This window comes from Dama dama, chromosome 4, assembly GCF_033118175.1.
Source record: "Dama dama isolate Ldn47 chromosome 4, ASM3311817v1, whole genome shotgun sequence".
Lineage (NCBI taxonomy): Eukaryota > Metazoa > Chordata > Mammalia > Artiodactyla > Cervidae > Dama > Dama dama.
In genome coordinates this window covers 8,750,495-8,774,953 of record NC_083684.1, presented here as the reverse complement: position 1 = coordinate 8,774,953, position 24,459 = coordinate 8,750,495, and the positions used below count along the sequence as shown (strand labels likewise).

The 24,459-nt window shown below is 43.1% G+C and overlaps 1 protein-coding gene across 3 annotated transcripts in view; it reads right to left on the bottom strand.

Moving 5' to 3' along the window:
- The window catches only part of ZNRF1 (zinc and ring finger 1), an 83,792-nt gene extending 59,807 nt beyond the window's left edge, over nucleotides 1–23,985 (bottom strand). Inside the window, exon 1 of one of the 3 annotated variants that reach the window (XM_061137819.1) lies at nucleotides 23,216–23,985. In XM_061137819.1, coding sequence (XP_060993802.1) covers nucleotides 23,216–23,639 — 424 coding nt within the window. In that variant the 5' untranslated portion in view covers nucleotides 23,640–23,985. The remainder of the gene's footprint in view (nucleotides 1–23,215) is intronic. The other 2 variants (XM_061137802.1, XM_061137812.1) reach the window with 2 other exon arrangements.
- Between the last annotated feature and the right edge of the window lie 474 nt (nucleotides 23,986–24,459).

The window sequence follows — 24,459 nt, the reverse complement described above, 5'->3', positions numbered from 1 at the left end:
ATGCTCTCCTCCAGGGGATCAAACCCAGGTCTCCTGCATTGCAGGTGAATTCTTTACCATCTGAGCCACTAGGGAAGCCCATACATTAAATACTATAAAAGAGACTGAAGGTACACTATGATAAGTTAAAGATGTATGATGTAAAATCTAGACTAACCACTAAAAAAATAAGCCAATATGTAAAAAGCTTGGTAACAAGCCCATGTGCTACGGTGATTGTGCCAGGCACCCAGTCGTGTTGGACTCTCTATGATCCCACGGACTGTAGCCCACCAGGGTCCTCTGTCCACAGGATTTTCTGTCAAAGAATACTGGAGTGGGTTGCCATTTCCTCCTCCAGGGGATCTTCCTGACCCAGAGATTGAACCCATGTCTCCTGCATTGGCAGGCAGATTCTTTACCACTGAGCCACGTGGGAATCCCAAACAGCCCATAGTGAAGATAAAATAGACTAATAATAAAAAAAAAAAAATGCCAGAATATATAAAGAACTTCTACAAGCACAAAAAACAAACAGCCCAAATTTTAAAATGGACAGAAGATTTGAACAGAATTTCTCCAAAGATATATAAATAGTCAACAAGCACACAAAAAGATGCTTAACGTCATTAATCATGAGGGAAATACAAATCAAAACCACAACGAGTTATTACCTTCTATCTGTCAGGATGTCTATTATCCATAAGAAAAGAAATAACAAATGCTGGTAATGGTGGAGAAAAGGGAATCCTTCTACACTGTCAGAGAGAATGTAAACTGGTACAGTCACTATGGAAAATCGTATGGCAATTTCTCAAAAAATTAAAAATTAAAATTACCGTATAGTCCAGCAATACCACTTCTGGGTATACATAAACTGAAAACAAGGTTTCAAAGAGACGTATACCAATGTTCATAGCAGCATTATTCACAATAGTCAATAGATGGGAGTGACCCAAGTGTCTATCAATGAATGAATGGTTAAACAAAATGTGATACATATGCAATGGAATATTAACCAGCCTTAAAATAGAAACAAACACTGGTACTTGCTATAAATGGATAAACTTTGAGGAAATCATGTTAGGTGAAATAAGCCAGTTACAGAAAGACAAATAACATATGATTTTACTTATACGAGGTAGCAGGAGTCATCAAAACGCACGGAAACAGAAGCATAATGGTGGTTGCCAAGGGCCAGGGGAGGGAAAAATGGCGAGGTGCTGCTTAAAGGGCACAGAGTTTCAGTTTCTCAAGGTGACAAAGTTCTGGCCAATATACTTAACACTACTGAATTAAAAATGATTATGATGGTAAATTTTATGTTATGTGTCTGTTTACCACAATGTTTTAATTTTAGAGTGAAATTCTTAGAGATAAATGTTTAAAAATGTGTGCAAGACCTTTACGCTAATAAAACACTGCTGAAAGGGATTAAAGATCACTTACATAAATGCAGAGAAATACTATTTTTACAGATTTGAGGCTGCGATATTTAAATTTATTCATAAATTTCACTTGATCTCAATCAAAATTCCTGTAGGCTTTTTTTCCTGGAAACATACAAGCTGATTCTAAAATGTATACAGAAATTCAAAGGATAGTGAATACTCTAAAAAATAATTTAGAAGAATAAGGTAGAAGAATTATAGTGTTTTGATTTCAAGACTTATTATACCACCACAATAATCAAAAGAGTGTGGAATTGGCATAAGGACAGACATGGAGAGCAGAAAAGAATACAGTCTAGAAGTAGACCCACCATATAAACTATGGTGAACAGTTTCTTTTCCTTATTCCTTTCTTTTTTTTGCAATAACACTGGTTTACAACATTGTACAAGCTTCATGTATACTACTTTATATTTCTACTTCTGTATGTGCTATAGCGTACTCACCACCAAAAATTTAGTTTCCACCCATCACCATACAGTTGATCACTTTGACCAATTTCACCCTCCCCCTCTCCACCGTCTCTTCTCAGGCAACCACTGCTCTGTTCTCTTTATCTATGCACTGATTTTCATCTAGTTTGTTCATTTTGTCTGTTTGTTCTTTATATTCCACATTATGAGTGAAACCATATGATATTTATGTTTCTCTGACTTATTTCATTTAGCATAATACTCTAGAGTCCATCTATATTGTAGCAAATGGCTGAGTAGTATTCCATTGTATATACACATTTTCTTTATCTGTAAATAGAATCAACAATTCAATAGGGGAAAGCATAGTCTTTTCAGCAACTGGTGCTGAAACAACTAGGGTGGAAAATGAACTATGAAAGCAATGATAAGGTTTGACCATGGAAAACTACAAAACAGCTGAAAGAAATCAAGGAAGACCTAAAAAATATAAAGACATCCCATTCAAGTTCATACACTAGAACACTTTAGTACTATTTAGATGTTAATACTCCCCAAATTGATCTAAAGATTCAATGCAATCCCTAACAAAATCTCAATTGCCTTTTTCACAGAAATGGATAAAATGAGTCTAAAATTCAAATGAAACTGCAAGCAACCCCAATCTTGAAAAAGAAGAACAAAGATGAAGGACTCATACTTCCCAACTTCAAAATTAACTACAAAGCTATAGTAATCAAAACAGTATTGGCATAGGAGAAACACACAGACCAATAGAATAGAGGGTACAGAAATAAACGCATGGTCAACTGACAAGGGTGCTAAGACCATTCAACTGGGAAAGATTAGTGTTTTCAATAAATGATGTGGGGAAAACTGGGTATCTCCATGGAAAAAGAATGAAGATGGAACTCCACCTCACACTACAGATTAAAAATCAAGAGATCAAAGACCTAAAACTATAAAACTCTTAGAACACAGGTGAATCTTTCTGATCCGAAATTAGGCAACAACTTTTCAAAAGTATAGGAAACAAATGAAAAAAACAAATCGGGCTTCATCAAAATTAAAAACTTGTGTGCCTCAAAGGACACTATCAAGAAAATGAAAAAACCAACAGAATGGGTAAATTTTTGCAAATCATGCAGCTGACAAGAGACTAGGATCCAAAGTACATACAGAAAACTTACAGTTCAATAACAATAACAAAAAACAAAATCCAAATAAAAAATTGTCTTAAGAATGTGAATGGACATTTCTCCGAAGAAGATATACAAAGAGGCAACAAACGAGAAAAGATGCCCAACATTCTTGGAAGTGAAAGTGGAAATGAAAGTCGCACAGTCATGCCAGACTCTTTGTGACCCCAGGGACTGTACAGTCCATGGAACTCTCCAGGCCAGAATACTGGAGTGGGTGGCCTTTCCCTTCTCCAGGGGATCTTCGAAACCCAGGGATCGAACCCAGGTCTCCTGCACTGCAGAGTCTTTACCAGCTGAGCCCCCAGGGACATCCCCCAACATCCTCGGGGAAATGCAAATCAAAACCACAGTGAGATACCACTGCACAACCACCAGGATGGCTATTATCAAGAAAACATATAGTAACAAGTACTGGAGAAGATGCCAAGAAATTAGAGCCCTCATATACCGTGGGGGAAGAATATAAAATGGTATATTTCCTTTGGAAAATAATCTGGAGTTTCTCAAAAACATTAAACATAGTAACCATTGACCCAGCAATTTCACTCCAAGGTATATACACTGGTGAAATGAAAAGACATATCCACACAAAAACTTGCACTTGAATGTCCTTAGTAGTATTGTTTTTAATGCCCCCAAAGTGGAAACAATGCAAATATCCATCAATAGATGGACAAAATGTAATACACTCGTACAATGGAATGCAGTGCTGACACACACCACAATATGGACACACCGTTAAAACATGAGGCTAAGTGAAAGAACGACATGCGCAAAGTCACATATTACACAGTTCCACTTTTATTACATGTCCAGAATAGGTAAATACATACAGTGGAAAGCAGATTAGTAACTGTCTAGGGTTGAGGTAGATTGAGACAAACTGAGTTACTGCTAATGGCTATGGGGATTCTTTTCGGGTAATGAAAATGTTCTAAAATGTATTGTGGTGATAACTGCACAACTCTCAATGTATTAAAAACCACTGAATTGTACATTGAAAATCCGTAATTGGTGTGGCATGTGAATTACATCTCAATAAAGCAGTTAAAAAATAGGTCAAAGGAGAAACTGAGCTAGAGAGGTCAATTTTGGAGTTATTATATACAGTATTTATAACCAGTATTCTCGAACACTTCTCCAGGGTTTTGTACACAAAAAAATGCGAAGTGGTCCAAGGACTAAGCCCCCATTTTCTTCAATGCTAGAGGTAGAGTGATCAATGAGAGGCAAGAAGAAAACTAGGTGAGTGTGGTATCCGTGAAACAAGTGTTTCAAGGAGATCAACCTGCCAAATGCATCTGGCTTTCCCAAGCTGAGCACTGAGAAGCAATCACTGCCTGAGCAGACATGAAGTTTCTCAGTGACCTTGAGAAGAACAGTTTGACGGAGAAGTGAGGACAAACACCTGATTAGAGTGGGTTCAAGGAGACTAGAAGGAGAAAAATCAGAGAAACAAGGCAAGAGAGGTTTTTCTTGTTTGTTTTCTGGCCGTGCCCACATGGGATCTTCCCGGACCAGGAATCAAACCTGTGCCCCATGCAACTCTGCCTGGCTCTTAGTAAGCCATAAATAAATGTCTGCCATTAGCAATAATGCTTTACATACTACAGTTTAAGATTGTGCACATTTCCTAATTTAAAAAGCTGCAATAACCAACAAAAAACAGATTGTTATAAAAGGAACAGTCTACTCAGTAGGGAAGAGTTCAAAGACTCAAGTATGAAGCCTGGCTCAGGCTCAAGTCATTACAGAATTCTTCCAAGTACTTTTCCCACTCTGCTCCTGGTTCTCCACTTCCTGGGAACATGGGAGAAATAACACGTGCCACCCAACAGGGCTGTGAGCTCACGGAAACTCCATAAACATTAACTGTGCTGTTGGGTAATGGGTTCAACCTCAACTGAAACTCAATTTCTAAGTTCTGTGCCAGCTTCCTGCCCACATAGGTGGCCTTGATAGTCACATGGAATAGCAACATCTTTAAAAAAAAAAGCTACACCCTAGGAAAGGGTGTTTTTTTTTAATTTAGGAACATTTCACATGTCCATTTAAGAGAGACCAGACTTCTTCTACAGTTCAAATAAGACGCTTGGTTACTGGTCATCTTATTGATCCACAGGTCACTGGGAGGAGGAGGAGAATCAGTTATTCACCCACCTGTCACCTGACAGGTTCCTCTGCGGGATCCCACCGCAGTGTTGGGTCCCAGAGGGTTGCTGCAGGCCCCACTGGCATGCTGCCTCTTTGACAGTTTGTTTGCAGAACCCCGAGGAAGCAAAAGCACCCGCCGAGTGCAGAGCCCTGAGATTAGCTGCCTCAAGACAGGCTTGGCTTGAAATGTTTCCACCCCGGCCCCCCACCTGTTGTTTTCTTTTAGGGCAGCTCAGATTGTGCATCCAAGGTAAAAATTTCTTATGCTGCAAGTCCAGCTACTGGCAGAACCAATTATCACATCAGAAGTAAAAATGGGAAGAAGCTGTGAACTCGGGAACAGGCTCGACATAGTCGGATTATTTCAGGACTGATGGCTGGGAGAGAGTGGGGTCCTGTGAAGCCTACTGCCTGGAGCTGTCTACTTACCAAATGCTCTCAGTATTTGGGGCTGAGCTCTGGGCTCTTTCTAGTTTATAATTTAATTGCTCTACCGAGAACAAACTAAATTTATAGGAAGGGCTATGTGATCTTTCCCTGTGACATCCTTTTAACAACTTACAGTTAAGGAAGTCTGACCAAATGAGAGGCATGGTCTCTCGAGCAAAGAGAAAGGGTAAAAGCTCTTTGGGGGCAAACTTCCTGCGCATCAACCTGTGACATTATGAGTTCACTCAAAGACGCACAACAGCTGGAAGGTGAGGGGGACAGATCCACTTTGAATATGTACCCCCCGCCCGCCACAGGCACAAGTTTCTGGAAATTATAACAGACACAAAAGCAAAACAAAATCCAGGAGTGACATGGAACAATGAAGAAAAGATTAAATGAAAGAGGTTGTGAAATGAGATAAGCAGAATGTGATTTCTACCATTTTAAACATATTAGTCCACAGGGGCAAGCAAAAATCTGGAGAAACACATACCAAAGAGATCACAGAGAACCTTTACTTTCTGTATCAATATTTGAAATCTTTACAGTGAATATTCTGAGTATTTCCGTGACAGGGAAAAAAACCTAGGAAGAACCTATGCTTCCAGATTTGCTTGAAAAACAAAAAACTGCTAATCTAGAAACCACAAAAGTCTGTTAACTTCTGTTTCTGCCAAGTGCCTATTGGTTCATCCTTTGCAACTTCTTCCAACCTTATCCTTTCCAGACTGTTACAGGACGTTTCCCTTTTCACAACCTTTTTTTTTCTAGAAATGCTGTCTCTGAATTCTTTCTAAACCCCTCCCAGTCATCTTATAAGCTATCTTCTTCTTTCAGATTAATTTCTTCCAAAAAGTCACCTCTGAGCTACTTTTGCCAAGCCTACAAAATCCACCAGGATGAACTAATAAGTAATGGATTCTTTCCCATAAAATTATCTTTATCTTCACCTCTAAAATTAACATCCTTTTTTCATATGTATCTTCACTGAACAACTTTTATTTAGGTACCTACTCTATACCATGAGCCATGCATACTCCAGATAGAATTTTAAAAATTTCTCAACTACCTGATCTGGCTCACAATAGGCACTCTGCAGTCAACCAGAACAATGCTCCTTCTCAGAACAGCAAACTTCAAGTTCAAATCCTAGCAGACAACAGGCTTAGTCTCACATACCAGCTCCAGCCAGTCAGTCTGACTGGGCACCTGAGCACCGTGCTGAGGATGCTGAATCCTTGCATCCTTGCAGCCTCCATAATAAAGACTGAAGTATGTTTTTTGGTTTTTTTTTTTTAAATATTTATTTGGCTGCGCCAGGTCTTAGTTACAGCATGTAGGATCTAGTTCCCTGACCAGGGATCAAACCCCGTCTTCATTGGGAATGCAGAGTCTTGGCCACTGAACCAACACCAGGGAAGTCCTGTGAAGTATGTTCTCTTTTCATAGGCAAAAAACAAGGTTAGGGTCACTGGCTCTTTCCCTCTCTTTACAACCTGCTGGGGCCAGGCTAGTATGACCCACATTGTTTTTATTTTTGGTCTATCTTGAGTCCAGTCACTGTGAAATGTTGCTAAATTTGAGGAAGGTGTGGGTGTGTGTATGTGGTGGGGAGAGGGGGTGGAGAAAGGCGGTATCTCTTTTCTTGAGAATCCTGAAGGTTCTACTGCAACTCAAAGGAAAATGAGATGGCAGTTTAAGGGGGTGGAGAAAGATGATTTCATTACAAGGAATTTCCAATCTGAGTCAAACTTCAAGTAATAAGACCTTGGGCTGGTTTGCTCCACTCACAACCCATCTACCCTATTCTCAGTTTAATCACAATTGCATAAAATCAAGAGATCCATGCAGTAATCCTTTTCCATGTTCCCCAAAGTTTGTTCAACATTACGTTCACTCACTTCTCTACTTACCCCGTCCCCATGGTATCACATTACAGGTAAGACAGGTAAGCTTGGGTTTACCACCTCACCCGTAAATCACTCTGAGTGCAGCACCCTTTCTGTATTCTTCCCGCATACTGATAGCACAGAATGGGGATAACTTGAAAGAAGGACTTCCAGGTTCTGGTTATCAACAAGTTCACTTTGTGAAACTACATGTACCCCTTCTGTCTACCATAAGAATACTATGTAAGAGTTCAGAACAGCCCTGTTGGAGACAACTTTCTGCTACAATGAAAATGTTCTGTATCTGTGCTGTCCAACTGTAGTCATCACTAGCAATTTGTGGCTACTGGGCACCTGAAATATGGCTAGTGGAACTCAAAGGAAATTCCAAACTTTAATTGACTGTAATTTAAATAGCCATATGTGACTAGAGGCGACTATACTATACTATGCTGGATAGAAGAAAGAGAATATATCCAGTCTCTGTTTTAAAAAAAAGAAAAAAAAGGAAAGCTCTAAAAGTTTACCCTGTAACTTCCCTCTGCATATCCTGAGGACAGAGGAAGAGTTAGGTCCTCTACTGCCATAGAAAGAGACCCTGCAAGAGCCGTGAGCCCCCAAGAGGGACAGTGCTGAAAGTCTGCCCTGTATGACTCAGGAGTTACTCCTCCTCTGGGAGCAGAGAACGAAATGATGATGGGCTTCCAGCTTCCTGCTTCCCTGTTCACAGTGTTCAACGCAACAGTATGATGCCACTGTAGGGCTTCATGGAATTTCTGAGCAGGAAGAGAACAGAACACTGATTTTCCCAAAGAGAAAAACTAGAACCATAAGAGATGATTTACTCATGAAAAAGTCTTTTTACACAATTGAAGGAAAAAAAGTAAACAACCCACAAGGAATTTAAAATACAGTTCAATGAAATATAAAACTGAATGAGCAGGTTAAAAAATAGGTAAGAAAGAATTACTGTACTGAAAGGTCAGTTATGTCTGACTGCAACACCATGAACTGCAGCCTGCCAGGCTCCTCCGTCCATGGGATTCTCCAGGCAAGAATACTGCAGTGGGTTGCCATTACCTTCTCCAGGGGATCTTCCTGACCCAGGGACTGAATCCAGGTCTCCCTCATTGCAGGCGGATGCTTTCACTGTCTGAGCCACCAGGGAAGCAATAGAAAATTACCAAGAGGGCAGCATATACAGAAATAAAGAGTTGGAAAATATGGAACTGTTTAAGAAGCAGGAAGGACAGAAGAAAAAGGTCCAATACACAACCTCTAAGCTTCTCAAAAGGAAAGATAGGAGAGAATAAAACAAAGGCAAAATATGAAGGGATACATGGCTGAGAACTTCTTGGACACTTTGAAAGACATGAACTCTCATATTCAAGGACAAATGGCAAGAATATAGAAATAGATCAAACCCTAAACACAGAACAGTAAATTTGCAGAATACCAGGAACAAAGGTTATAAAGCAGTTAAGAGAAAACACAAATTAACTGTTTAGAGCTGAGAATCAGAATTCTCAACTGCAATATCAAAAGCTAGAAGATAAAGAAATGGAATAACATTGCCCAAAAACATTGCTGAGAAAAAAATTACTGCCAAAACAGATTTTTATACTCTGCTAAATTATCACTCAATAGTTACAGCAAATAAAAACATTTTTTTATTTGCAAGCAAAAAAAGTGTTTAGGAACTTTAAGAATCCACCTGCCAGGACTTTCCTGGTATTCCAGTGGCTAAGACTCTGAGTTCCCAATGCAAGGGGCCTGGGTTGGATCCCTGGTCAGGAAACTAGATCCTGTATACCACAACTAAAAAGATCCTACACGCTGAAACTAAAACCTGGCACAGTTAAATAAATAGTTAAAAAAAAAAAAGAATCCTCCTGTGATGCAGGAGACCTGGGTTCGATCCCTGGTCCAGGAGCTAAGACCTCACATGCTATGGGTATTTACCACAGCTGCTGGCCCTGTACTCTGGAGCCCATGAGCCATGCCCACTGAGCCCACACACCACACCTACCAAAGCTAGACAGTGCCCAAAAGCCCATGCTCTGCAACAAAAGAAGCTGCCACAAGAAGCCAAGGCACCGACTAAAGAGCAGCCCATGTTCACTGCAATTAGAGAAAGCCCATGTGCTGCAACGAGGACCCAGCATAGCCAAAAATAAACAAATAAAGTGTTTATGTTTAACATATTCTCACTGAAAAAATTTAACGCCTACCTCTAGAAGAAGGAAATTAACTCAGAAGGATGAAATATGATCAAAGAAGGAACAGTAGGAAAAAATTTGCTAAGCAGGTGGGTGACTCCAACCAAGCAGACATTATCAAATAAGAGGCTAATTCTAGAGTATAAAAACAGAAATGAAGTGGGATTAGAATACTCAGTCTCAACAATGTTTAAGACAAACTGTGGGTTCTTTTTTATTTGGGAAGACAGTAGTGATATTAATTTAACATTAGATTATTTTCAAACATGCAGGCCAAAAATTTAAGAGTAGCTTCTTAAAGAATTGAAAGTTCCCAAATGGTGATAAAGAAAACAAGTTATATAGCAGAAAGAAGGAAAGCAGAAAAATGCAAACAAAATACATGATATATAACACAAAATAACAATATATATAGTAAGATATTAAATTAACATATAGTTGTATTCACAATATTTTTTAAATGAATTAAATGTGCCAATTAAGTCTCAGAGTTTTTTTTTCCCCCCTCAGAGTTTTTAAACAGTCTCAGATTAGCCTGAAAAAAAATCCAACTATCTGTCATTTACAGAAGATACATCAAACACATTAGGACAGGGGCTGAAAATAAAAGGACAGGAAAAGACACCAGCAAACAGTTACAAAAAGAACACTGACATTAATACCAAACAAAATAGACCAAAAGAAAAAGTATGTGAAATAATAAAGAAAAACAATCTCAATAAATGCACGGGAAAATCTGATAAAATAGCCATTTGTAATATTTAATTTAACAAATTAAGAACAGAAAGGAATTCACCTTTGAGGGAATGAAGGCTATCCAACAAAAACACAGACAATGCTTTTAATGCAAGAAGCACTTTCTTCACTAGGAGGAAAACAAGAATGCCCATGGTTATATAGATTCAAATAAACCTTTTAACACAGGAAACTGTCAGCAATCCTAAAGTAGGAAAGGGGCGTGACACACAAGAGAATCCGAAAAGAAGAAATGAAACATTATTATTTACCAACGCGATTCGCTCGGATTTTCTCTGTAGATGCTTTCCATTAAAACTATTAGACCTACAAGAGTTCAGCAAGTCTGGTGAATACACCAGAAACCTGAAATAGTTATAAAAAAAATTTAAAATACTACTTACAGCAATAACAAAAACTATAAGGTACCTACGGATAAATCTAACGAAAAAAGATTCGAGATCTTTAGATAATTACTCAGCTTTACCCAGAGACATTAAGAAGTTACTTTTACTGATCACTTACTATCTGCTGGGCGCTGTTTTGAGAGAGGTCGATATGTCAATAAGCTCATTTAATTGATACAAAGTACATATGAAAGATATAATTATTATAAGCCTCACTTAACCTTAACCACCACCCCACACTGCCTCTCCCAAGAAGGGGTGTCTCGTGTGCACTGGTGATACAGTGGTAAGCATAGGTGTCCTCCATGAAAGGGAGTCTCATTGCAGGCATCCCCCATACAGGAACCTCTGACACAGACAAGTCAAGGCTCCAAAAGACATTCTCAGGTGATACAGAGGCAGACTTGACCAGAATTACCCAGCCTCCAGCTGTCTAAGACTCTCAACTGAAAGCAAGCAGCCCCTCTTGTATCAGGTGAGATCACAGCACAGCACACACCGGGACCTGACACACATCAGATCACATAAGGACACAGACCAACTCTGAAGAAAGCAGACCTCCATGTGAGGCCTAGCCACCCCTTCAGACACCACGTCACTTTAACATCATGTGGTTTTCCCATTCCTAGCAACAGATCAATCTACATTCCTCAGACTTGAGATGCTTCACGTATTAGGACTTTATGCTGCTTTGCAAAGTCAAGAACTTAGTGGCTATTCAATTACTTAAGCCTTTTTAGTAACATTTGAAAATTCTGGCTAATAGAAATGCAATATTTATTTTGCATTTTGCAACTTTTCTATAAGTCTTCTGCTGCTGCTGCTGCTGCTGCTGCTAAGTCACTTCAGTCGTGTCCAACTCTGTGCGACCCCATAGACGGCAGCCCACCAGGCTCCCCTGTCCCTGGGATTCTCCAGGCAAGAACACTGGAGTGGGTTACCATTTCCTTCTCCAATGCATGAAAGTGAAAAGTGAAAGTGAAGTCGCTCAGTCGTGTCCGACTCTTCGCAACCCCATGGACTACAGCCCACCAGGCTCCTCCGTCCATGGGATTTTCCAGGCAAGAATACTGGAGTGGGTCGCTATTGCCTTCTCCTTCTGTAAGTCTGAAATTATTTCAAAGCTTAAAAAAAGTTAAAAAAAAAAATTCTGTTTTTATATCTGTTAAGTCCATTCCCATCAGGTTCATAGGTAGACCTAATTTTATAAAGACACAACATAAAACTCCAATAAATATCCTAACAGTTCCTTCCCCACAGAAGCTGACAAAGCTGATTTTAAATTTTATATGGAAGCAAAAGGCACCAAAAATAACTAACCAGTTTGTGTTTTTATTGTTGTTGTCTGTAACATACAGAACTGTTTATTCTGCTGCTTGCAATACAAAGACACAGGGAAATGTTATTGTTTGTGCAATATAGTAGGGGAAAAAATCTGAAACTGCCCACTAGGGTCAGTTTGCCAGATGTCCTGTCATTAAGAAAAACAGATATAAACAGAGCAGTTCCTGGTACTCTGTACTTCATTTTGCTGATTCTATCCGATTCCCTTCTTTGTCCCCTAGAAAGCTTTATTTAGACAACACAGCTTTGAAAGAGAATAAATAACAAGTTGAAAGGATTTGCCCTTCCACACAGCAAGACAAAACTACAGTAATTAAGAAAGTATTAGCACAAGGATAGACAACTTGGCTGATGGAACAGAACAAAAAGCCCAGGAACAAACCTATGCCTGGAAGGAAACTTGATTATTTTGATAGAGGTATTTTGAAACTTGATAAAGGTAGCTTTACAGATCAGTAGGAAAAGACTTTACCATTCTTCACTTGCTGTTGAGAGAGCTGGCTATTCATATGGAAGAAGGAAAAGATACCCTTATCTTATCCCATTCAAACAACTTAATTCTCCATAGCTTAAGGACTTAAATATGAAAGACAAAATTCAGAAACTTTCAGAAGACAATATAAGTTATCTCTTCTGACCTCAAGGAAAGACAACCTTTCTTAAGACACAAAATGCATAAGCCATGAGGGAAAACATTGGGATATATATTAAAGGTAAATTAACCATAAGAAATTGCAAAGAGAATAAAGAGATAACCCACAAACTGGGAGATATACATCTGTATGACATATGCTTCAGATGTGCACCTGGAAACAAATGAAACAAAAACACAAATTCATATTATATGGACTAGTAAGAAAAGGATGAACCATCCAATATAAATATGGATAAAAGACAAGAACAAGCATGATGATTAAAAATATATTAGCATATTATATGTAAATTTTATTATATCAAGTATATAAATAACAAAAATCACAATGATACACCATCTCACACTTTAACTAGAGTTTGCCAAAAATTCAAGTATGACAATATCAAGTTTTGGCAAGAACATGGAACAAGTGAATATATGCTATCTGGGAAGTATAAAATTGGTACCAGCACACTGGTCATCCACTGGGCAGTATTTAATCAAGAGTCAGACCCTCTTGATGAGCCTATGACCCAGCGATCTCATGACTAAGAATGTACTCTAGAAAAACTCTCACTCAAATATGCAAGGAAACAGCAAAATATTCTCAAAGTAACTGAAAATAATACCCACTGATATCCAAGAGAATGGGTGGATAAATGGTGATATTTGTGCTATATTCATACATACAGTAGAGAAGAGCAGCAAAAATGTGTTAGAGCGGCAAATAGTACAGTGGATTTACAGATCCCAAATCCAATTCTGAGGCATATCTATAGACAGAGATATAAAGATGAGACATTATGAAGTTTAAGTTAAATCCTGTAAATATTCTTTTGGACAGAAACAGGCAGTACAAAGTAGGAACATATATAGGATGATCAACAGGCGAGTCAGGGCAGAGGTTACCTTTGGGAAGGAAGGGAAGGAGAAACATGAATCGCTTGAGGTCCATACAGTTACATCTATAATGTCTATTCACTTATCTGCTTGGTAGGTAAGCACATTCTCCCTTGAATGCCCGAAACAGCTCATTTTTGAAAAGATTCCAAGAGACAAGAATTCCTACTCAGAGTCACACCAATATTTGATTTCCTAAAATGTGCAAGTGAAACCAAAACTGAAATAGAACGAACCCCTGTGACCCTTCCATCTTGCAGTCACAGGACTGGGGCTTCACAGAGTTCATCTAATGTGAACGGACAGGAAAAGGAAGGGTCAGGCTCCAGCCTGGATCCCATGACAAGATGTACCCTGGGGACCCTCCGGGAAAAGAGAGGAAAGTTATTCCGCTATTTTATAAAAAGTGATAATCATTTTTAAGAAATTGTTTTGAACTCCTTAGGCAAAAGGCATTTTGTAATCATGTCATCAATTAAGAATATTGAGCCCCACTATACCATCTAAGAGAAATGTGAATTCTCAGAACAGAGGTTCCTACTGCTTTTTCCTTGTTTGAGCAAATTGGTTAAAGTCATCTCTGCAGGATGTATCCATAATCCTAGAGGCCTGGATACCTTCAAGGCCCACAACTCCCCCTCCCAGTTCCCTGCTTCTGCCCTTTTCTCTTAGTTATTGCTGGCTCTTAGGCATCAAACGCTGGCTTCCTGTTCCCCCTCACTGAGCTCTGGAGACTTGGAACTGGTAAAAGGCTTTGAAGAAAAGTACAAAGCCAGGAAAACACGGAATGGAGACAGCTCTGACTTTCCAAAGGAAAGCAAATCTCAACAGTTGTAATAACCTTTCAGACTTTCCTTCTCTGCAGCTTACATAAGACGTGGTTCAGACACGAGGACCAAAGAAGTACTGTTAAGTCACTGAAGTTGGAAACGGTGAAAACTCGGGTTCCGGCGGGCAGAGAGGCTGAAGACAGGCATTCTGGATGCTGGTAGTATAATCCTGGCTTGTTCTGAAGTCTCGGTGTCTCGAGCATCCCCTTTTCACCATCCCACAAAGACAATGGCTCAAGGGTTCCCTTTGAGTGTTATTCTAAGTGCTTTATTAGATCTGAAGTCTTAAGAGCGCAGACCCTGCGCAAATCCTCTCTGTCTGAGGTGGTCAGCGCCAGGAACCATGCCACCATTTCACAGTGTGAAAAAGGAGGCATGCTCGTGGCTTGTGAGTCTCATCATCAGGACCACAGTCATCCCTTGATCCAGAAATACAAGGGATTTGAGGTCGTTCTAGTACACAGCCTCGGGCCCTCCAACCCAAGGACTCGGTTTCGGGCCCTCCAACCCAAGGACTCGGTTTCCTGATCCTTTTACACTACAATGCTGTTTTAATGAAGAGTTTGAATGCTGAAACTCCAATCTCATTGGTCAGGACTCTGACAGTTCTCTGAGCACAGGCCTTCCCCATTCTATTCTGCTGCCCTGCACTTTGAATTCAAGGCTTGCTGTCAGCCCGGAAAGCACCAGAGTTCCGACATGGCAGCCCCTTGGTTATGTTCGACCGAGGGACTTATCTTCCACAACCTACTCAAATCCTCCCCCAACAGCTACCAAAAATTCCCCTGGTGAGAAATGCTATTATGAGAAGGAGTGGCTGCTTTGTGACTCACACTGTTTCATTAAAAAGATTTTTTTTTTTTTTCCAAACAAATGTTCAGTACAAGAATCCAAAGGTTTTCCAAAGCCAGGGCAAAAACAGAACAGCTCATAATACTATTTCTCAAAGGCCTGCCACTTCATAGGAGATTCCTATACCTCAAAATACTGGAGATGCTTAGACTCACTATTCTTTTACATTGCATCTGGCCTCTGGGTGGAGAGAAGGTAGGAAATGGATGGATTAAACACAGCCAACACGACTGGGCTTGTTCAGATATTAAGATGGAAGGCAGCTAGCTTGCAAGCCAGTCCTGAGCACAGGCCTTGAATTTAACCAGAGTTCGCCAGGGCAACTGGCTACAATGGTATGACTCTTTCAGCCATTTCTGACCAGGATTGAGGAAATCTAACGTTTAGTCTGTAATGCTTATTACAGTAGTGGGCAGTGTTGTCACAAAGTTCCTTTGAAAAGCTGACTTACATGGCGCTGTACCTTTGAGGGTATTAGAAGTGTGCATGATCTAAAGCGAATAAAACAATATTACAGAAAACTCATTTGTATTGATGGTAGACCAAGTGCTCCATCAGTTTAGACTGGAATCCCTAGGGCTCCCTCAAATCCTTGCAGGATTCCTGGAGTACTAAGGTGGGAATCATGATAATGAATCCTAATAGCTTTCTCTAAGGAAAAGCACCATCTCAGCAGGGGTGGGGGATTAGGGGTGTTCTCCAAACACTGGAGAAATGTGGGCAAAATGACCAAGCTGGCTAAGGTCTTGGTGGGGGGTGGGTCTCAGTTTTGCATTCTCCTCCTCTGTCTCAGATCATGTGGGCAACTCCAGATTTAAGTTTCTCCACATGCTAAAAATCAACTTTGACCTTAAAAGACACTGTACAATACAGAGGTGACTAATTACAGAATAACTCTTTTTGAAGCATGGCTTATTTAATTACATTTTGTAAAGGGCTGAAGGTACGACCAATAAGCAAGCTGGAGCCATGGCAAGCCGAGTGTAATTCACCAAGAGGCCACATACACAGAAATGCAAGGAGAGGTTTCTCCAAAGATTATCCTTCAGAGACTAAGGTATCACCTCAACAGCCAAAGTCTACATAAAGTCTTTCAGCATGGAACATTCTTCTATATTCTTTACTTTGGGTAAAAAAAAAAAAAAAGAAAAAAACAACTCAAATATAACACAGATTTAAAAATTATTCTGGGGGAGAAATAACATTTCGGTCACCAGCGTTGCCTTTAAAAATTACTTAAAACAGCACTAAAGTGTCAATGTCATGGAGCTCACAGACAAAAACAAGACCAAGAAGGAAAAACTCTTACTTACATTTCCTGAAGTACATTTTGGCTTAGGATGAATTTCACAGACATGGGTTAAACGAGTGGTGAATGAGGCATCCAGAAAACAGTGTTCAGTGACCAGAAAGAACAGAGGCTCTAGGGATGACAAAGATACTGAAGGGCAAAGATGATTTCAAACAAATGTTTTTCTTTTGCAATTTCCATTGAGAAGAGGACTGCTCGTGTTGGCACATATGAGGAATTTCTTCTTGGTAGGCTCTTGACTGGAAACACAAAGAACAGATGACCTGCCCCAGCCCAGACACAGGACTGAGGAAAGAAGAGGAGGGAGGAGACCATCCCTGCAGCAGCCTCATGGACAAGCACACGAATCTGTCTGTGTGTTCAACCAAGGAATGCTGAAGAAGGTCAAATCTTCCACAGGCTGCAGGATTCAGACTCTCTCTCAGAGGAGTGAGGAAGTAAGGATTCTTGGAAAGAACAAAGTAATGCTAATCATCTTCATCATAAGTATATATGCCCGGCACCTAGGTATACTGGAAGCAATCAATCTCAGTTGAATACATCAGTGTCTTAGTTCAACAGATCTACACATACGGTTTCATACTTTGTCAGTTAAAAAATAAAATGAAAAAGGTATTTTGTCCACTTTAAAGTCTGGATTTATCCTAAGATCTTGACTTGTCTAGCTTCCCGGCTGGGGATAGAAGAAAGAGGATGTAACTCAGGAAGCCCTCCTGCAGCCAATCAGCTAACGGCAAACACGCCTTAGGAGAAAAACCAGGGGAGGAGGCGCACAGGAGGAGAGGGGTCCCTGCCACAACCACTTTCTGTTCTGAGCAACTGGGGACCAAGGCAGACCGGCTCAGGCCTGCCTGTAGGAGAAAAACGCTTTGTACCGAGTGAAAGAAAGCGGGCAAAGACTGAACAATGGTCTTGCTGGGTGAATACACCCTCTGGGAGCAACAGAAGAGAAGATCTGTGTGGATTCCACTTGGGAATCTAGTTTAGAGATGTTGAAAGGGATGAATGCATAAGAAAAGCATTCGGAATTCTCTGGGGAGAGAAAAGTTAAATCCATGGTAGGGGTGCCTTTCATTTAGAGAGGGTATTCTGACTACATTTTTAGGATCATTTGTGACAGATTCAGCTTCTACTCAACTCTGGGAGTGGGGTCCTGCCATCTGCATTTGTTAACGAGGCTCTGGAGAATACTGGGCAGAGTCAAGTTTGAAAACTCTGTGAACCATTCACAGAAATCAGGAGAGCTCAGTGTTTGTATCTGCCTCCTTCTCATTACAGATTTGGGAGCGCACTATAAGTTCTTACCCTGCCTCCTCTAACTTTACAGGGCAAAGCAAACTCCTTCCTCTTTACTCCCAGCAGAGCAAGGCTGTACTCTCAATTCCAGCAACTCCAGGGAGATCTCAAGGTAAACAGTCTCGCCAGTCTATTCAGTACCCCAGCTGCTGCTTTAAGATTCAACTTTGTTCTTTATTTGCTTCACACCTGAGGGTTGCTCTTCAGGTTATTCACTCACACCGGCAACTCACCCCTCATCCATTCAGCCTATCAAAATCAGGAACCCAACTGTTGGTTTCAAGGATAAACATGCGACCTTATGAGGAAATAAAGATTCAGAGGTGAAAACTGCCAGGTCTCACACTCCAGCCTACACCCACCATAATCACTAGGAACCATCTGACTGAGACAGGCCATGACAAAGCTTGGAAAAGAGACAGATGAAAATTTGTATGCATTCCTTACAAGACTAGGAACAGGATTTAAGTTTTGGACTAACTTCAAGATTTTGGTACCACAACCTCAGTGACCCAGTCATTAAAAACACCCCCTACTTAAGGGTTAGTAAGAGCGAGACCGAGAGCCCATTTAAGTTACCACCACTGCCCTATGACATTTCTCCCAATTTTGAAACTGTCAAAATTGAAGTTTAGTTTTAAAATTGGGTTTATAAGTGCCCAATAAACTTGGGTTGAATATCACATCTGTAAAATACAAAGCATGTTCCTTTTCCCAAAAGCAACTAGAGTTGCATTTCTGGTAAAGAGTGGCTTTGGCTCAGAGAGTATTCCTTGTGACCTATTTGAGGTGTATCTCTGTTTAATGGCAAAATGTACACATCCCATAAAACACACATTTAAGAGTGAAACCACTTTTTTTTTTTTTTTTGCAACACCTTTCAAACCCCAATGAGGAAGAAGTAACTGTGACCTTCAAGAAATTATCTTCTCCTCAAGGGAACCCTACTTTTCTTTTATAGAAAACAAGCCCTCATGGTAACAAAGAACTAAAAACTCTGCTTTGTAAAAAGTCCCCCCCCCCCCAAAAAAAAAAAAACTAGTCTTCATTAAGAATAGAACTTTTGCAAGGCAAGGACTCATCCTGCTACTTGGAGGCCACGGAATGGTTTTCCTTCTCCAGAAACCATGGAAAGGACCATTACATCCAGCACACCTAGAGTGAGGCACAAAGAGGCTTTCTGATCTACTCCAGTGGAATTGGCAGCTCTGATTATTTAAGAATAGAGAAGATCAAATTACTTGAGAACCCTAGAGTGCCAGCAAAACAACCCATGAGATATCCTGCTGGCAGACTCAAAGACTTACCAAAAGTCACCTTCTACTGGCCCCTCTGGTGGCTTGGTGACCACAGAGAACAGTTTAGTTTTCTGAACATGCACGTGCATACATACATATGACTAAGAAGGCGGAGGGAGACCTCGATGACCAGTCATTTTATATTCAGGCCCAGGAAACGGGCAACCTCTTCCTTCCAACATGGTGGTCTCTGTATTTCCCCCCACACTTGGCCATCTGCGTTCTGAATTAAACAGGACTATAAAACGATGACCAGACCTCCAGAATACCACCCAGCAACCATTAGGAGTAAAAAAAACCTTACAGCAAAACACATTTTAATGTGGAAAAGAAGGGACTCAGACTCTATTAGGCGGCTCTTCTCAAATGGCACTAGTTATTATGGATGGCCCCCTCAATACAGGTCAGATTTCAGCAGAGAGCACTTGCTTTCATTCTGGACAAAGAGTTCACACGACTGTAAGTTTTTCTGCCCAGCAGATTCAGAGGAGGTGAAAGAAGGCAGAGAACTACAGAAGTGACCCCTGTAAGATAACCACTTTCCATTCCATGTTACTTGGCTTTCGTAAACACCCTTTCCTGAGACCACAACAGTGACCTGGCAAGGTAAGCAGAGCAGGTATTATCTCCATTTTACAGGTGGAGACACGGTTGACTTAGAGGTGAAATGACTCACTTGTACAAGGTCACAAGTCAGGCAGTTAAGGAGCCGAGCAGCCCAAGGAGAGGAGCCCAGCCCTCTGACAAGCAGGCCGGTGAGATTGCCACAAGGTCCCCCAGCTTCCTTGTGTTTCAGGATGAGAGGAAGCAGACGGTAATGGCTAAGAGGTCAACTGGATTCTGACACTGGCAGGCCTGCACTGCAATCCCAGCTCTACCTCCCATTAGCTGTCTGGCCTTGTGGAGGTTCCTTAACCTCCCTCGACACCTCAGTTTCCTCACCTGTAAAATGGGAATAAAAACATTTTACCTCCTACTGTTACAGTGGTGAGTGATGGACATACAGCATTCAAATTCATCCACTCAACAAATATTTGTGCCTGGAACACGGAGTGTAGGAGTCACAACAGTGATCAAGAGGCACAGTCTTGCTCTCAGGGAGTAAATATTCAGTCGAAGTAAACAGAAAGAGTGTATGGATAACTAAAGTGTGTTAAGTGCTGTTAAGGTAACAGGTGAGTGATGGGAGAGATTGATAGGAGGGAGGCAATTTTGAGTGGTCCCTGAGGAGAAATTTAAGTAAAGCCTAAAGGGATCATAAAAGGTTATCCACGTACGGAATAGAAGGGAAAGCATTCCAGGCAAAGGAGAGAGAGCAAGCTAGAGTCACAACGCTGGCGAAGGCAAATGTAACTGCCGTGTATCCTCGCAGGATCTGGGGAACAACCTTTAGAGGCTGTATCTGTATTTTAAAAATAAAAAAGACTTAAAAGAGCTGAGTTGTCTCATCCAAGGTCTCAGCTCCTCCAAGGAGGAGGAGTGCTCACTGAACTCCCCTACTTACTTCACAGACAACTGTTTTCTGCGCCCATGAAGAGATCCAGAAGCACCTTGGAAACACAAACAACGACATCACAACAACTTCCAGACACCTAGTCAACCGTGCCCTGAAATCCTTACTCCTCTGCTCCTCAGACACAAGAGTGAGAACTGCTGGGACCTTACCCAAAGGCCCTAGGAGGGAAACAAGTTTCTCGACGTCTCAAGTGAGTGGCGAACAAGAGAGGAAAGGGATGTCCTGGAAGGAAGGACCTGTGGCATGTTCCAGAAGGCGAGAGAGAACCACGGCTGCAGAAGAGCGGAAGCATCAAAGTTCCTCTCAAATGAGCTGCACAGGAAAAACCGATTATTTCATTCGAATAAAACAACAAATCCCTAAGGCAGTGGTTCTCAATCAGGTGACACTCGGCCCCAACCAAGAGCGCTCTGAAATTTGTGTGGGTGCTGAATGGCAGAGCCAGGTATGTCCAATGTCCTGAAAAAGGCCAAGATGGCCCTATGATGACTATATTACTCGAAATATTAACAGCCGCCCCCAACACACACACTTTAATGTCAACCCCTCAAAGGGATTAATATGCTTCAACTTTTCCTGTAGTCCCTGGTTCAGTGGCTCTTCCTAACCTCTGGCTGGAAAAAGAAAAAAAAAATTAAGGTTTTACAGCTGAGGGGTCTGAATTTTAGAATCCAAATGCAAGCTCGTAACTCCAGCATGGAACTTGGTGGTGGAATAAGGAAAAAGAACTTTCTGGTAAAAGACAGACAAGAAATTTGAGCAGAAAAAGGGAACTCCTTCTCTAAGATTACATTCCTGCAACACACAAAATTCTACCTGTGACTTTTGAGAACCGCCTTATAGTGATTTTCTGTTTAAACTCAGACACTAATGACAGTTCTCTTAAAAACTTAACTTACAATCACCTCAAAAATACACCTGATCCTTTCTGGACCAAATTTTATAAGGAAGATTACTAAGTTCAAGATGTCTAAACCTGCTCAAATGATGTCTGAAAGTGCCAGAGGTAATCAAGCCCTACATCTCTCCAAGGCAGAGTCCATGATATCTAGACATCTGTACAGGGATTAAAATTCCATCCTAGCAATTAAAAGCCACTTTCAAGGATTAACCTAAATTAGTCACTATTCCTCCCTAAAAATCATTTCACAATCAGTTTAAAGAATTGAAAAAAAAAAAAAAGAACATTACTTCCAGAAATAGAGATCCAAAGTGTCTCCCCTATTATTTCACAAGAGCAAGCAGTGATCCAACAGATAAATCCTCCATAGAGCAATCTTTCTTCTACACAGTATCTAAATTTTCTGAAGTCGCCCAAAGGAGTCTGAATATGCTAACTTCTTCACTCCAACTTGCCAATTAGTAAATAGCGGCCCCACACCCCTTCTGACCAATTTTCTAGAGGCCTAACCTGGTTTCTCAGGTTAGCTAAGCAGACAGACCTGTTTTCCTCCAGAAGCGCCTGCCAGTGTCTTTTCTGCCCTGCCAGAGTCTAGGAAATCCTCCTCCAGCTTTTTGCTGACCTGTCACCAGAAGTTCACAAAATGAATTCAACCAGGTCCTTTGACTCCTCCTTTCCCCCTGACATGTGCCAACAGCCGGGCAAGAGAACTGCCATGTCTTGGACACAAAAAGATGCAGAATATCCAAGCACTTTAGCATGGATGAGAAGAAAAAAGATGGAGGGATCCAAGAGTCACTGAGCCAAAGCTGCTACTGCATGCAGCACGGGTAACCAGAGCCCCGGTCCCGCAAAGCCTCCCAGGGAGGCTCCCTGGCTGGGCCCTCCGACCAGCAGGCCACACCTGTCTATGGCAGCAGTTTGGCGGTCGCTCCATTTTAAACAATTCAGATTTCCAACACAGCCGCAAAACTGGGCACCCACTTCTCCAGCAAGAGCAATTGCCCTCATCCAAACCCCACTTGGCCCCAATTTTCTTTTCACACCCTTTGTCTGAGATGCTCGGTCAAATTGGATCCTTCTGTGTTACCGGAGTACCCAGCACAATGCAGCAATATCAGAAAGGAAGCACGGAGGCCGACTTGCTACCAGCCAGACTTCTCTGAGGACGGGGAGGCCAATGAATGAGACTTCAACAGGCATCCACAAGTGAACCAACGCCTTAAGTCCTAACACACCTGGCTCTCCTCGGCCTCTCAGAAAGCCTCATTTCTAAAGGGTGGGTATTCCATTCATCCCCTGGCTTCGGGAACCAAGGGGACGGCAGCCAGATCCAGGTCGCGCACTCTACCTCCAGACCTTTTGCGTGCACGCGTGCGAAGGTGCGGGGCACCTCGGCGCGCCCTTCCTGGCACCCCACCCTCCGAGGCCTCCAGCGCCCGCGGACTCACCACTGTGCGAGCTGAACCACCGGGGTGCGATGTGCAGAGGTAGAGCATCCGCCAGCGAGGCTCGGGAGCCCAGGTACAGCATCCCGTCTCTATGGTGACCGCCACCCGTCTCCTGGTAACCATTGCCGTGGGCATAGGTGGAGTCGGACGCCGACCCTCCGCTGCCGGGCGCCCTCTCGGCGTCGCCGGCCCCCCGGGAGGCGGGGGTGTAGAGGCCAAAGGGCACCCCGCCGGCCGTGCTGGGGTCCATGCCCATGCCCGCCACGGAGCTGACCGAGCGGCTGCGGAGCCCCATGGCCCCGCCGCCCGCCCGGTAGTGGCCGAAGTGGGGCGCCCCTCCCGGCGGGGGCACGGCGCTGTCGTCGGTGGAGACCCCCGGGAAGGGGCCGCGCGAGCGGGCCGCCGTGCTCTGCTTGCCGCCCATGCTCGCCCGGGCCCCGGCGGGGCGGGAGCCTGCAGGCCGAGACCCTCCCCCTGTCCTCAGCGGCGGGGGCAGGGCTGGGCGGGCATACGGGGGGCGCAGAAAGGAGACCGGAGGGGAAGGGAAAAAGAAGGAAAAAGAGAGGACCCGGGCGGGACCCAGACTACGGGCTGCAGGCGTCCCGAGCCCGGCGCATGTTTCCCCTCACGGTCCGGAGAGGCGCGGTGCGCGGGCTCAGCGCGCCCCAGGCCGCCCCCGGGCTCCCGAGGGCCGGGCGCCGCGGGGAGGAGGCCGCCCGCCAGACAGCGGCCGCCGGAGGAGGAGGGCGGGGGCGCCGGCGCGTGCCGCCTCAGGACGCCGCGGCCGGGACGGCGGCCCGGACCCCCGAGGCCCGGGCGGGCTGCGGCGCCGGCGGCCCGCGGAGCTCGCGAAGCCGCGCTCGCGTCGCGCTCTCGGCCCTGCCGCGCGGGCCCCGCCGGCCGCGCCGCTCGCTCCCGGGCTGCGCTCGCCGGCGCTCCTCGCCGCCGCGGAGACAATGGAGGGCGGCAGCGCGCAGGCGCGGCGGCGCCCCCGCCCCCCGCGTTAACCCCTTCGCGGCCCGCGCGGCGCCGGGCGGGGACTCGGGGCGGGGACCCGGGGCGGGGACGCCTCGACCGTCTCGACCGCCCCGCCCGCCCCACCCGGCCGGGGCCGGAGTGACCCGAGCCGCGCGCGGTCAGAACGAGAGGCGACGCGGCACCTTTAAGCCCCAGAGAGCAGCTAGTCATTCAGGGGGAATCCTCCCGTGGGCGGGGGGCGGCGGTGGTCCCGGGGGTGGGAAGGA